At 45.7% G+C, this 15849-nt stretch overlaps 2 protein-coding genes across 2 annotated transcripts; one reads left to right on the forward strand and one right to left on the reverse strand.

Annotated features, from left to right (window-relative positions):
• The first annotated feature begins 6682 nt into the window (after positions 1-6682).
• Positions 6683-10628, forward strand: LOC125514576 (cell division control protein 48 homolog E-like). The gene has a single exon (XM_048679914.1). The coding sequence runs from the start codon at positions 7590-7592 to the stop codon at positions 10002-10004; it is 2415 nt and encodes an 804-aa protein (XP_048535871.1). The 5' UTR covers positions 6683-7589; the 3' UTR covers positions 10005-10628.
• A 3341-nt stretch (positions 10629-13969) lies between these two features.
• On the reverse strand, positions 13970-14661 carry LOC125514586 (histone H2B.1-like). The gene has a single exon (XM_048679925.1). The coding sequence runs from the start codon at positions 14564-14566 to the stop codon at positions 14108-14110; it is 459 nt and encodes a 152-aa protein (XP_048535882.1). The 5' UTR covers positions 14567-14661; the 3' UTR covers positions 13970-14107.
• Positions 14662-15849: the final 1188 nt, after the last annotated feature.

Below are 15849 nucleotides of genomic sequence, written 5' to 3' on the forward strand. Positions count from 1 at the left end.
ACTGGCACTGGGCACTGGATCAATATGTTAGTCCCAAAAATAGTATAAAAAGTTGCCAAAAGTATATGAAAGTTGTAGAATATTGGCATGGAACAATCAAAAATTATAGATACGACGGAGACGTATCAGGGGTCTACTAGAGATGCTCTTAATCCAGTACTCCCTTAGTAGCCTCACCGGGGAAGGGCTTATGCTCCTCGTCGTCCGAGGAGATGGGCCCCAGTTTCATCTGGAAGGGAGCGGTCAACACCGTCATTGGTATTCATGTAGTTGGCTGAAAAAACATCCTACATTTTGTTATGTAGAGAGTATGAACTAACTAGACTAACATCCTACATTTTTTATGTAATGAAATATAAGACGTTTTTTGTGTATTTAGCTAAAAAAATGTTCTACAGTTTGTTATGGAGTATGTATGAACTAACTAGTCCGGAGCTTGCAAACAAGAAAATGCTGAAGTGCGCACCGTCGCACACACAACCATTGTGATTTGCTACCTCAAAAAAAACATTGTGATTTGCATATTTGCAAAAAGCTCACAACAATCTTAATAAGAGAAAAAAACATTTGTGCAGCTTGTTGTGTGCGAACGAACTCCTCCCTTTTCGCCTCCTCGACCGTCTCCTACCTTTTTTTGAAGCTCAACACCCTTCGGCTATTTATTCAACAGGCGCAAGCATGTCTGACTGAACGATCTCAGCCAGCCAGCCAGGGATTACATCAAAAGTTTTAACAAAACTATGAATAACTAAAGCTTTCCTAGCTAAACGGTGAGCCGCTTTATTAGTACAGCGACTAGAAAACCGTAGCTTGAATCCCTAGAGAAGATTACTCATATCCTTCATCTCACATAGAATGTGATAACCAGCGGACTTCTGTGGTGATTCCCAAAGGTGCTGAATCTGTTGACAGTCAGTCTCAAGTACCACTTGTTCAAGTCCCATATCTAGGGCCATACCCATTGCATCACGGAAGCCAAGATCTCAATGGACAGGGGATCATTTACTCCGTCATAACGGATACAGTCTGCTCTCAAACAAACCCCTTGGTTGTTTCGAGCAATAATACCTGCCCCTCCTGTATTCCTTCCTGGATTAGTTGCCCCATCTGTATTAATCTTGATCCAACCGTCCTCTGGTGCATGCCATTTTTGCACAATCTCACTATGAACTTGCCCATTTGGTGGCAGCTCTAGAGCACGTACAATCTCCTCTATGATGATCATTGACTGGAGCGGTTGGTACTCCTTTTCCCCATGTGTATACTTGTTTCGTGAGTGCCAAATTGCCCACATCAAAGTGATCATCATCGCAGCAGCATCGCATTTTATAAGCTGATGGTCAAGCATATCTCGCGACCATGTCCTCGGATTAAGTTTGGGCTGCTATATGTCAAAGTAACGAGTTGCCGCCTCCCAGAAAACCTTTGCATGATCGCACTCTAGCAGGCTGTGGAATAAGGATTCATGATCATGCCCGCACATAGGGCAGTGTGATAAGGTCCTGACATGTCGCCGCTGCAATTCGCCATAACATGGCAGAAATCCCTTGACCACACGCCACCAGAAAACTCTAATCTTTGGGAGAACATTAATCTTCCACAATGATCTCCATGTCTCCTCATCTCCATTAGAGGTCGAAGCTATTATTGTGTCCCTTAATTTCGTGTCCATCCTTTCTCTGTACGCCGAGCGCATAGAAAAGATTCCAGATTTCTCCCACGCCCATGCCCATATGTCAGCCCCTGCTCTTCGAGGCCTAGGCATACGTAGGATTGCGTCCGCATCAGGGGGTAAAACACTTCTTGGATGAGTTCCGAGTCCCACCTGTTTGACACAGGGTCAATTAAGTCTGAGACCAACTATACCGAGTTTGCAGCACGGGCGCCCATTGGATTCATTGATGTTTTTCCTTCTATCCACTGGTCATGTCAAACCTCGGTCGTTGTTCCATCTCCTACACGCCGAATGAGCCCCTGCTTGAGCATCTCTCTACCTTTGATTATTGCCTGCCACGTTTTCGATGCACCTTTCGGACATCCAGCCGTGAGGAAATCTTCATTGGGGTAATATCTACCCTTGAGCACTCTAGCACACAAGCTATTCGGGTTCTCAAGGAGCCGCCAGGCTTGTTTAGCTAACATCGCATCATTGAACGTCTCAAGATCCCTAAAACCGAGACCTCCTTTCGACTTGGCAATACACATCTTATCCCAAGACTGCCAATGCATTCCTCTTTGGTCAAGTGATCCAGCCCACCAATAGCGTGACATATTTGTCGCCGGTTTCTTGCATAAGCCTTTTGTGAGTTTGAAACAACTCATAGAGTAGGCTGGTAAAGCTTGGACCACCGATTTCAAGAGGACTTCCTTTGCCGCACATGGCATCTTCCTTTCACACCAACCTTGCACCTTCGCCCGGGAGCGTTCATTTATGTGTTCAAATTGTTGCTCTGTAATTCTTCCTGCCGCTGTGGGGAGGCCAAGGTACTTTTCAGACATAGCTTCTCTTTGTATATTTAGAGCAGCTTTGACACCTCTTCTCATGGAGGCACCACAATTGGGGCTAAAATATACCGAGCTTTTCATCTTGTTTGCACTCTGGCCCGAGCCCACACTATACTATTCTAAGATCTCATTCAGTCTCGTGGCACTCCGACCATCTGCTTTCATAAAAATCAAGCAATCGTCAGGAAACAATAGGTGGGAAATCCATGGAGCCGAGAAGCTTACACGTATTCCCCTATCGATCCACCCTCCATCATAATTCTGCATCATACAAGATAATCCTTCTCCGCATAGCAAGAATAGATAGGGGGATACTGGGCAACCTTAACGTAACCCTCTTGAAGGGTTGAACGCAGGCAAAAGCTCGCCATCAACTTTTACTTGGAAGCTGACAGTGTTAACACACCGCATCACTAATGATATCCAGGCCTCATCAAAACCAAGTTGTTGCATTATTCCTTGCAAATACGCCCACTCAACTCAGTCATATGCTTTGATCATATCAATCTTGACCGCACACCATCCTTGTTTACCTCTCTTCTTTTTCATAGCATGAATGCACTCGTAAGATACAAGGACGTTGTCGGTAATAAGTCGTCCGGGAACAAAAGCACTCTGCTCTTCTGAAATTATCTCATCAAGAATCTCCCGTAAACGATTAGCCAACACTTTGGAGCAAAGTTTATACAACACATTACAGAGGGAAATTGGCCTATACTGAGTGATGTTTTGCGGATTTTTCACCTTTGGTATAAGGACAATTACTGTGCTGTTCACCGAGTCAAACATAAGGCCACCATTCAGAAAACCCAGAACTGCCGCAGTGACATCCGGTCCAATCAACTCCCAGTGCCGCTGGTAGAAACCCGCGTGGAATCCATCACAACCAGGCGCCTTAGTAGGTCCCATAGCAAATAGAGCTGCCTTCACCTCCTCTTCGACGAACGGTCTCGTCAATCGCTCGTTCATAAACTTTGTTATTTTATGTGGCACATGGTGAAGAACTGCATCAATATTGGTATGTTCCTGAGCTGTGTACAGGCTTGTATAAAACTATTGTACCTCTGCATGTATATCTTCCTTTGTCTCACAAACTAAGCCATCTGCAGCCTGTAGACTACATATCATGTTTCTACTCTTGCGTGCAGCAGCACGCGCCTGAAAGAAACCGGTGTTACGATCTCCTGCCTTGAGCCAGTCAGCTCTAGACCTCTGACGAGCCATCAGCTCCTCTTTGTGAAGTAACTCAGACAGTTGTCGAGAAAGGTTTATCTCTTTGCATGTTGGGCCTCTAAACAGAGAGTTCGCTCTCTCCTTTTCATACTCCTTCCGAACCTTCTTTATCTTCTTCTTCACATCCCCAAACTTTTTTGATTTCCAGTCCGTGAGTTGAACTTGCATGTTCATTAGAGCATCATTTATGCCTTGCAGCCCTTCGACTCCTGCGCCCATTCACCACCCATGCATAACAGCGGCATCGTATGTTTCCTCCCTTTGCCATGCTTCTTCATACATGAAGCGGTGACGTCGTACTCCCGCTTCTCGCACTAAGCTCTTCAACTTAATTGCAAGCATACAATGATCAGACTTTGGAGATAAAATATGGCGGGCGAATGAAACTGGGTATAAGCCCATTATCGCTGGGTTTGCCATGTATCTATCCAAGCGAACTTTAACATTTGAGTCGCCTTGCTGCATATTGTCCCAAGTGAAAGGAACACCCTGGAAACCCAGGTCGTGGAAATCACATGCATTAAGACACTCTCGAAAACCATCCATTTGCCACTCCGGGCGATCATGTACACCAAAAAAATCTGAGTTATCCACAATTTCATTAAAATCACCCCCGCAGAGCCATGGGGCGTCACTCTGAGTGTTGAGCCAACGCAATAGTTCCCAACTCTCGGCGCGCTCACTTCGTCTTGCTTTTGCATAGAAACCAGTAAACCACCACAACTTTCGATCACCCATCACATTCCTCACCATTACATCTATGTGTTGGTCAGAGAAATTGTTTAGGGTCACATCCACTTCTTTTGACCAGAACAAAGCCAGGCCACCACTTAGTCCATTGCTACTAACTGGATAGCAGCCCTCAAAACCTAACTGTGACGTCAAATCACTGACTCTCCTTCCCTTGATCTTCGTCTCACACAAGAAGACCAAGGCGGGCACTTCTTGCTTCACTAGGTTGTGAAGCTCTCGAACTATCTCCGGGTTCCCAAGCCCGCGACAATTCCACGATAGGCAATTCATTGTGACCCGCGGGGCTGGTTCGCATCCTCCGCCGGTGTGTGAGCAGCATCCTCTACTGCTTTCTTTTTCTTTGAGTCCCTACTGTCATCCCTCAACCCCGATGATTCTTGCTCCTCGCTCTGCCTCTTCCTGTTTAAGGTGTCCTGGTCTTGCAGAAGAAGAACATTCTCCTTGGGCACATTCATATTCGTGGTATTGTCCATTACTACGTGACAGTAGACAGTATTATTCCCACAGCCAGTGCGCTGACCACCCCGGTCGTTTCCACCTCGGCCTCTTGCATTAAACTGGTACATAGTTTGTTTCATTGTACCCGCTGCTGGTTTTTCTGGCGAGGTCACCTCGATTCCTGGCTCAACCTCCTCACCCGCATATCATCTTCCTTGTGCTTGCCACCCTCTCTCGGCCCTTCAGTTTTGTATGCAGGAGCGCTGCCCCAGCTTCTGTTACGGTTGAAAGTATATCTAAGAGCCTCACGGTATGGCGGTCGTCCAAACTCATCTCTCCCCGCTGGCGTGGGACACATCAGTTCAGCATGCCCCAACAACCCGCAGGAGAAGCAAAAATACGGTAAACCTTCATACTGGATGTCGAAAAATTCAGTTTCCTTTGATCTCGCCTTTTCCAATTGAACCCACCGCATCAGTGATTCATCAACTCTGATCCAAACTCTGAACCTTAAATAGTCTCCAAAGGCAAATCCCTTCACGTCAGCATCCAGAGCCACCACATTGCCAACCATACTAGCAATGCGTTCTGGCCACGGTGGGCACAGCATGTTGAAAGGTAGATTGATCACCCGCACCCAAATCTTGAGTTTTTCAAACTTAAGCTCCGACGGACGTGATCTGATGTTGAACCTCTCCAACACAACACAGTGCTTTCCAACTATCCACAGACCCTCATCTAGGATCCGATCACAATCCCTTTTGTTCTCAAAGTTTGCTACAAACACATTATCTCCTGATGGTCTAAAACTCAGCCCCTTAGGGTTTCCCCAAGCTGGTCTAAGGGCGTCCCCAATGGTGTTAACATATAGGACTTTCCTGTACAGCACCTTACCGATCAACGCAAACAGATCCCCATCTACCGTATCGTCCTCCTCGTCGATCACTAGCTTTGCCTTCTCTTTCTCCGTCAGATTGAGCATGTCCATCATCTGTTCTACCGTCTCCCTCTCCCTCCCCCTGTTCCTCCTGTTTCCCGTGGCACTTGATTCCGCCATGTTCGCCCGACTCACCAAATCCGATCTCCTTCTCACCGGGCCCGCCAAAGATGGGCAGAGACATCAAGGGCGTGTTTGGATGACTGCCTCGCACCTGGCTCGCACCCGCGATGCAAATTCCAGCGTCATTGGTTACCTGTGGCGCCTCCTCAGCCAGGCCCGATTCGTGCAAAATGAGCCCTCTCAGCCAGGCTGAGGGGAACGCAGGAGCGTATTCGGGAACCAGGCCCGCGCCTGCACCCATGCCTCGACCGCAACCTCTCGTTCTCTTTCCTCTCTTTCTCTCACGCATCGAGTCGAAAAAACTAACCCACCGTCGTGGCCACCGCCGTCTGAGCCCCCGCATGCGTAGTTCGGAGCTCCCTCGCCCGCCACCGGTCCAATCCCAGTCGCCGGCGCTCGTCGGCGCCCACGCCGGGCGCTCGCCTAAAGGCCTCGACAACGTCGGTTTCCGCAGCCGCCTCAACGCCGCCGAACTCCTCCATACCCGCGCGCACCTTGCCCTGCGACGAGCTCGCCGGATCTCGCCCCGCCCCGGCCTAATCTTCGTCGGCGGCCATCCTCCACACCCACGCCAGGCCCTGTGGATAAGCTCGTTGTGCCACCCGCCATCGATCGAGAGAAAATAGGGAGGAAATGAGCATCTGGCGCTGCGAGAACTACCCATCTGGCGCCGCGTTTCTCCGCTGTTTGAGCTTTGGTAGGTTCAGGTTTCAGTTCAGGCTTTGATTGACTTGGAATTTTTGTGCTACATGAAACGACAGTGCTGTACACGCAATATCTGGCGCACGATTTGTGCGCGACCTGATTAGAAGCCACAGATACTAAAAATAAGGCGATCCGATGTCAAATAAAATTGAAAGTTGAGCTTTGGTTCAGATTTTAGTTCAGGCTTGTTTTGGTTGTTGTTTTGGTTCAGATTTTAGTTCAGGCTTGTTTTGGTTGTTGCTTTTGTCCATGGGACGATCTAATTGGTCCAATTGGAATGATTAAAATTAGAAGAGAAAAGTTCACATAGAAAGCTCAAATGCAGCTACCAAATATTTGTTGTATGTAGCATCTCTCGTGCACCCATATCATGCAGCCTACCAAACACACATCTCAGCTCATCTTTGCATGAGCTCAACCAGACCACACTCACCCAGAATCCTCCATGCGATGCAGGCTAGAGCCACCCAGGCAACCAAACACGCCCCAAAGTCCCCCCTTAGTCACCCCGAACAGACCTACCGAGAGAGAGGGCACCGGAGCACCGAGAGAGCCGGCGTTCAGAAACCCTACCTCGCGCCCCGGGGAGCCTTCAAGATCGCCCGTGCGCCGCCTCGTCACTCGAAACCCTAGGTAGCGTTTCGGGACTTCTGTCCTGACCGTCTCCTACCTGGACTGCACTCTCGTAGACTCAGTTCAATTGATTTTTCCCATGGCTGAAGAAGACCGACTCGGCCAGGAGCCCGACTCCTCTTCCCTTTCAGCTCGAGCGCTCAAGAAGGAAACTGGAGTAGTATAAAGGTAAGCCAATCCCCTCGACTTCCACCTCACATCGCACCACGAGACCACGAGATTCAGCAGCGAATCGAATCGAGCATCTCGAATCCGCGTTCCCATGGCGAGCTCCGATCCGAGCGGGAAGAAGGACTACTCGACGGCGATTCTCGAGAGGAAGAAGTCGCCGAACCGGCTGGTGGTCGACGAAGCCGCCAAATCCAATGACGACAACTCCATCGTCGCTCTGCACCCGGACACGGTGGACATGCTGCAGCTCTTCCGTGGAGACACCGTCCTGATCAAGGGCAAGAAACGAAAAGACACGGTCTGCATTATGCTTCCGGATGACACATGTGACAAGACCAAGATCAGGATGAACAAGGTCGTCAGGAAGAACTTGAGGGTGCGGTTAGGTGATGTAGTTTCTGTTCATCAGTGCCCAGACGTCAAATATGGAAATCGTGTGCACATCCTTCCCGTTGATGACACGGTCGAAGGGATCACTGGAAACCTGTTTGATGCCTTCTTGAAACCATACTTCCTTGAAGCCTATCGCCCTCTTAGAAAAGGAGACCTTTTCCTTGTGAGAGGTGGCATGACAAGTGTGGAATTCAAGGTCATAGAGACTGACCCTGCAGAGTATTGCGTCGTTGCACCTGACACGGAGATATTCTGTGATGGTGAGCCTATCAAGAGGGAGGATGAGGAGAAGCTGGACGACGTTGGCTACGACGATGTTGGTGGAGCTCGCAAGCCGATGGCCCAAATCAGAGAACTGGTTGAGCTCCCGCTGCGCCATCCTCAGCTGTTCAAGTCCATCGGCGTGAAGCCTCCCAAGGGCATCTTGCTGTATGGGCCACCTGGGACCGGCAAGACCCTCATTGCCAGGGCTGTGGCTAATGAAACAGGTGCCTTCTTTTTCCTGATTAATGGCCCAGAGATTATGTCAAAGTTGGCTGGAGAAAGTGAGAGCAATCTCAGAAAGGCATTTGAAGAGGCTGAGAAGAATGCGCCGGCCATCATCTTCATCGATGAGATTGATTCCATAGCCCCAAAGAGAGAAAAGACCAATGGAGAAGTCGAAAGGCATATTGTTTCGCAGCTGCTCACTCTTATGGATGGGCTTAAAGCTCGTGCACATGTTATTGTTATGGGTGCTACCAACCGCCCAAATAGCATTGATCCGGCTCTCAGAAGATTTGGAAGGTTTGACAGAGAGATCGACATTGGAGTCCCTGATGAAGTTGGACGGCTTGAGGTTCTCCGGATTCACACTAAAAACATGAAACTAGCTGAAGATGTTGAACTGGAGCATGTTTCTAGAGACACGCATGGCTATGTCGGTGCTGATCTCGCTGCCCTTTGTACCGAGGCCGCTCTCCAGTGCATTCGTGAGAAGATGGATGTTATAGACCTCGAGGACGATACCATTGATGCAGAGATACTGAATTCTATGGCTGTCACAAACGACCATTTCAAGATTGCACTGGGGACAAGCAACCCATCTGCTCTTCGTGAAGCTGTGGTTGAAGTTCCAAATGTCTCTTGGGAAGATATTGGTGGTCTGGAGGGTGTCAAAAGAGAGCTGCAGGAGACCGTCCAATATCCGGTGGAGCATCCGGAGAAATTCGAGAAGTTTGGCATGTCTCCCTCCAAGGGTGTTCTGTTCTATGGCCCTCCAGGCTGTGGTAAGACCTTGTTGGCCAAGGCAATTGCTAACGAGTGCCAGGCTAACTTTATTAGTATCAAAGGACCGGAGCTGCTTACAATGTGGTTTGGTGAGAGTGAGGCCAATGTGCGTGAGATTTTTGATAAGGCTAGGGGGTCAGCACCATGTGTGCTCTTCTTTGATGAGCTTGACTCGATTGCCACCCAGAGAGGAAACAGTGTAGGCGATGCGGGAGGTGCCGCTGATAGAGTGCTGAATCAACTTCTTACCGAGATGGATGGAATGAACGCCAAGAAAACTGTGTTCATCATCGGTGCTACCAACAGGCCAGACATTATAGACCCTGCCTTGCTTAGGCCTGGGCGTCTTGATCAGCTTATCTACATTCCTCTGCCTGATGTTGAATCCAGGCTCCAGATCTTCAGAGCCTGCCTCAGGAAGTCTCCTGTGGCCAAAGATGTTGACCTGAATGCGCTCGCCAAATACACGCAAGGGTTCAGTGGTGCAGACATCATGGAAATCTGCCAGCGTGCATGCAAATATGCCATCAGAGAGAACATTGAAAAGGACATGGAAAAGGAGAGGAGGCGGAAGGAAAACCCTGAAGCCATGGAGGAAGATGTGGTGGATGAGATCGCTGAGATCAAGGCTGCTCACTTCGAGGAGAGCATGAGGTATGCACGCCGGAGTGTGAGTGATGCTGATATTCGCAAATATCAGGCCTTTGCTCAGACACTGCAGCAGTCCCGTGGTTTCGGCAGTGAGTTCCGGTTCCCTGACCAGCCAGCGGGAAGCGCTACCCCTGCGACCGATCCTTTTGCATCCACTGCCTCGGCAGCTGAAGAAGATGATTTGTACAGTTAAATTTTTACCATTATTTCCTTGTACTTATCATATTACTATGCTGGCATCTGTAAGACACGGGAAGACCATGTAATTATTTTTATGTGCATATTGTGATATATATACTGAAGATTGTTTCCTACCCCTAAAATAAAAAGGAAAAACACTTCCTATTGTCTCCGATTCCAGTCTGTGTGCCAATGATAATATCCATTGGCATGTGGTACAATTCTTCTCTACAGACTTCATCAAGGGTATTAAGCATCATTATATGGGATACTATTTTAATTCATTTAAATGTACTATTTCAATTCGTCTTCACTATATAATAGCATTGCTAATAAACCTTCTGTTATACATGATTGCCTCAGCCTCTCTGGCATGTTGACAAATTAGTTGCATTAGCTGAATCTTAAGTCTGTACTTCTGTACAATGCACTGATATCAATTTTTGGCAACCCTGTCGTGGAAGCTGAAGACGATAATTTATATAGTTGAATTGTCTGTTGTGCCATAAACTTACTCGTAAAAAGAAATGCAAACCTTTGATGACGTCTGTCTCCGAGTCCAATCTGTGTGCGTTTATTGGCATGTGGTAATTGTACTTCTTTAGTACCTTTGCTGCTCCACGGGCCGTGTTAAGGTGCTGGTTGGTTGAGGAATGGTGATCACGCTCAGTATCTGGATGGCAATACAGGGTATTAGCATCCTAGTATGTGATGTGATTTTTTCTTTTAAATGTACTAGTTCAGCTCCTTTTCATCCTAGTATGTTTTTTTACAAATAGTTTAGTTTTTGCTGAATCTTTTAAAATTCTTACATTCTTTGTTGGGTTTGCATAAATATACTATCATAAAACTAGCTATCGGAATACTCTGTTAACTAATGATGATTTAGAGACTCGTGGACTGTATGATACTATGACCATTGGACAATGATGCTAAGATGTAACAAACTGGTGTTATTAACAGTACATCTCACATTTAATTTGTTTTCCCTAATGTTTTACAGTAGCATTTAGATGACCGATGAATCACTCGTGTTGTATCAGTTTATTGTTCAACCGACACAGATAACGAACAAATGTTCAAGTTGCTGTTTTCAAATGAATTGCAGCCTTCAGAGTGCAACCTATCACCAGAATTTATTTTCAATTATAGGATTTCGGAATATGACTGCCCATGAACGAGATTGTAAAGTTTACTTCCCTTAGATTGACCGTCAAAACTTATAGCTCAATCTGGTAAGTGGTAGCTTCTGATATTAGTTAGAAATCTTGGTAATACTTTGGTGTAACAGGTGCTGGATTTTTCTTTTGTACCTTGTCGACGAGTAGGCATCATATCCTCCCTGATGCACCGATCTCAACTTTTGGATTCTCCAGAAAAATAACTGGATTATTCATGTTGATGTTGATTAGTTGTGCATTGTCAAGCTGAGTTAGCTAGCATTGAAGTATTGCTAGGAAACATAAAGGCCATAGGAGAAGAGTTGTTGCTTGGATGTTTAAACTGGTATAAATTGCTACCTATCTTATTTGATACCTGAAATCTGTAGAAAATAAACATATATTTTATTTTTATTTCAGTAACTGAAGCTTTTGACTTTTATAGGGGGGTTCTTGTTATTGGTATATTTACTTGATATATGTACTTGCCCTACTATAGTTGATCGGCATGTGTGTCATTTACCTATAAAATCTTTAAGGTAGTGAATTAAGTACAACTTACATCAGTGGTATTTAATTCTGTAAGGATTTCACGTTTCAGGAAAGATATATACCTGTGGTGAAGAAAAATGGCATGTACAGGACAAGGATGAAACACTCTGCTCAAAACTATCAGGATGTTGTGGCTGCCTGCAGATTTGCTTACCTAGAAGCTCCATGGCTTGTTTGTTTGTTTTTGGATCTTTTTGGAAGGTATATTCTGAAAGAATTAAGTACTTTGATATTGAGGTGATATGCCCCTAAATCTGGATACTGGTTATGGGAGCTAAACTGCCGATGCACCGACACTTAGTGGCTACAATCCCTAGTGATGGACAGTGAATTTAAACTACATGCATTTCAAACCCCTTAAAAGCTGCACAATTGATGTTGTTGGCTGTATTGCTCTTAAAATGCCATGGCACCTGAAGATGATTTGTACAGTAAATTATATGTTGCGCCATGAACTTACCGTAATTTCCTTGATGTACTTGTATCATGGGACCCTTGTGCATCATGGCGTTGAAGTGATCGCTAATAACACCAGTCTTCTGCTCCTGGGAGGTAACCCGCCCATTGCCATTGTAACCTCTGAATGTAGTTTTTCTCCTCCTAGCATTGACATGGAGATGATGAGTCATATTGTTAAATTATTTAAATGGTACTGCTTAACTTGCCGTCACAAACCGAAGAAAAGATATAGTGTTTGTCAAATTATCAAATAAATATGCTGACCAAGGTTGCTATCAAATAAAAACAGGGCTACAAAAAAATCAGGGCTATTACGAAACGCAGGTGCCCAGATTCAGATAGCCACAGATACCACAAATCCAACACTATAAATAATACTACCGTGGTAGCCAGGTCACAGAAGTTATCAATCTTTCAATTTATGCGCAGATAATTCACGTTCTGTTGAGTACATGATACTACCATGTCAGAAGCTACAGCCACAGGACCATTGCTTGCATGGAAACACCAAATCGCAAAGCAGGTCACTAGAATTTTATCTTGTTTAAGGACCACCTTCGAGCAAGCCTAATTGTCTCACGCCTCATATTCAGAGTAACATCAGGCAGCTCCAGCCTAACCAATTGACTGATAACAATTCGTACGGCTGGGTAAGCAACGCCAACAATTGCCAAAACCAGAACAAGAAACGGCAAGCAACCCATTGGATTGCTCTTATTCTTCCTTGTAACATTAATGATCCAATGCAATTTAAACCCGGCCTTCAGGTTTCCTTTTGCAGCACGCACAGATATACTCCAGAGTACTTGGTTCTGCACCTATGCAGAAACAGAATACAATGTCAGCAGATCATTAATCTGGAAATTTGCACTACTACAAAAGCATTATTGTACCCTGCAGATGAGCCATGTGGTCGTTGTTGGCCTGTGATCTGAGTAGTGTGTCCTGTAGATGAACCTCTTTGTGCCTTTTTTTATCTTAATATATCATAATCAGCCCTCATGCATGGTTTGAAAAAAAGAACTAATAGCCAAAACAGTACTACTCCCTCTGTATCAAAACAGTGTCAAAAAACGTCTTATATTTTGATACGGAGGGAGTACATTGGTAACAGTTTACTAAACAGTAATCGGCAACCCATCTGTACATTTGCTAGTTAAGACTTGAGAGTAATCTGTCTTCAGCGGGTAACTAGCACGTTGGTTGACGCTCAACAGGCAACTAACTATGTTCTCTATTTTTATCCCAATCTTATCCCTCGAGATCCCAGAAATCGATGTGGTATATATGTCGTCATTGATTGGGTTAGCTACTAGCGAATTTGCACATAGACAACAACAATGTTCAGTACGTACTTGAGAAACACGGCGCCCTTGCAGATCACTCTGTGCAACCTGTTGTGCCAAAAACTGCAGAGCAAATGTATAATCTCCTTTGACTTACAAACCTGCCGTGGAAATTCAGTAACATTAACAGATTTCTGTAAACTAAATAAAGTGCTAATGTATAATGAAACAAAAGCAATGACCACTATTGCTCTACCAAAATTAAGGGTGGCTGAACTTTCTGATTTCTGACCATTATTGCTCTACCAAAAGCAATGACCACTATAGCACCCTGAAAGTTCATGCGCCATTCCTTAATCAGAAAGCAAGCAAAGCAGTACTGAAATATGTCATGCAAAACAACGAGGATGAACTGACTCAACCTATCAAACACGCATCAAGTGGTAAAGATACTTAAACAGGAGTACAACTATAATCCAGATGTAAATATATCATTAATTCAGGTTACGAAACAAGTCACATAGCAGGAAGTGCACATTTCTATTCCAGATTAGAGCTTCCCAAGAGCATCCAACAAATTTCATTCATCACCAACACTTCTAGATTCAGACAAACGAGTCAACACCAGGTAACTACAAGCACTGCCAGAAACTAGCGATCTAAGAGGAGGTGAACTTGGTGACGGCCTTGGTGCCCTCGGAGACGGCGTGCTTGGCGAGCTCGCCGGGGAGGACGAGGCGGACGGAGGTCTGGATCTCCCGGGAGGTGATGGTGGGCTTCTTGTTGTAGCGGGCGAGCTTGGCGGCCTCGCCGGCGAGCTTCTCGAAGATGTCGTTGATGAAGGAGTTCATGATGGACATGGCCTTGGAGGAGATGCCGATGTCGGGGTGGACCTGCTTGAGAACCTTGAAGATGTATATCTTGTAGGTCTCGACGCTCTTCTTGCCCTTCTTGCGGCCCCTCTTCTCGCCGCCCTCCTTGGAGGCGGTCTTGCCCGCCGGCAGCCGCTTCTCGGCCTTGGGCTTCTTCGCCGCCGGGGCCTTCTCGGCCTTCTCCGTCGTCGGCTCCTCCTCCGCGGGCTTCTTCGCCGCCGGCTTCTTCTCCGCCTTGGGGGCCATCGCTGCTGAGGCTGATCGGGGTTGGGGGCTTCGCTGGTGGGTTGTGACTCGTGAGTGCTGGAAGAAGGTGGGGAATTTAGAGCGAGATGAGAGGTAATGAGGGGCGGTGCTGCTGGGTTTATACAGAGGGGAGGTGCGCGCTGATTGGTGGAAGGGTGGGTGCCCCGGATCGGTGACGTGGAACCGTGCGATGCGTTCGGCGCTGTTTTTTGTGGACGGGCGGGATGCGTTTCGGCGCGGATCGCCGTTCCTGGCGAAAAGATACGGGCGGGAACGGAAAAGCCGGAACCGCGCGCTGATTACGGAGCGCGCGACCGCGAGAATGGTTTTGGATTTCTGACGGGCAGCGCTATGTATCGCTACAGGCAGCCACGAGGTAGAGGACCGCGAGCACACGAGCGAGCACACGAGCCTCTCACCGCTCGCTAAAATAAAAAACTCTGGTTTTTTCACTTTGGTTTTCACTCTTTTGGTCCTTTCCTAATTTGGGAACATTCTTGTTTTTTAACCTTCTTTCACCGGTTTACCTTTTCTTTTTCCTGGTTTTCTCTCATGGCTTTACCGGTTTTATTAAAAACGAAAAAATCATAAAAATGTTTGCGAATTCAAAACATATCCGTAGATTCGGGAAAAGGCAAACTAAAAACATGAATTCAAAAAATGTTTGTGAACTTAAAAATATTTATGAATTTAAAAATTCACGCAAAATAGAAAAGATTGTAGATTGAAAATATGTTCACAGATTCAAAATTGTCTGTATATTTGAAAGGTGTTCATGAATTTGAAAAAACGTTCATGCAGAGTAGAAAAAGTATCCGTGGATTCAAAAAGTTCATGTATTAAAAATTGTTAATTCAAACAAATCGCGAATATGAAAACTGATTGCCATTTCAAAAAAAATTGTGGATTTAAAAATGTTGGCATATTTGGAAAAAGTTCACTAATTCAAAAAATAGTTCGCAGATAGAAAAAATGTTCACAAGTTTGAAAAAAAAAGCAGAAAAAATTGAAATGTTCACTAATTCAAAAACATCACATATTTATATAATGTTCACAAAATTGAAATGGTTCACTAATTTTCAAATTTCTCGCAATTTCTAAATGGGAAGGCCCATATGGCATTGAAAAAGTTTTCCATTACGGAGCTATCAAGATAAATAACATTGATGGCTAGAAAAAGATAAATAATGTTGAAGGAAATAAATCCAAGATAGTTAATGGGCAACGACTTAAACATTATATTGCAGGTAATCCCATTAACATTGATTCCGATGTTATTCAAG

Source organism: Triticum urartu, chromosome 1 (assembly GCF_003073215.2).
Source record: "Triticum urartu cultivar G1812 chromosome 1, Tu2.1, whole genome shotgun sequence".
In the NCBI taxonomy this organism is placed as follows: Eukaryota; Viridiplantae; Streptophyta; class Magnoliopsida; order Poales; family Poaceae; genus Triticum; species Triticum urartu.

Coding starts and splice junctions, on each gene's coding strand:
- LOC125514576 (XM_048679914.1), top strand. CDS start 7,590: ATGGCGAGCTCCGATCCGAGCGGGAAGAAGGACTACTCGACGGCGATT.
- LOC125514586 (XM_048679925.1), bottom strand. CDS start 14,566: ATGGCCCCCAAGGCGGAGAAGAAGCCGGCGGCGAAGAAGCCCGCGGAG.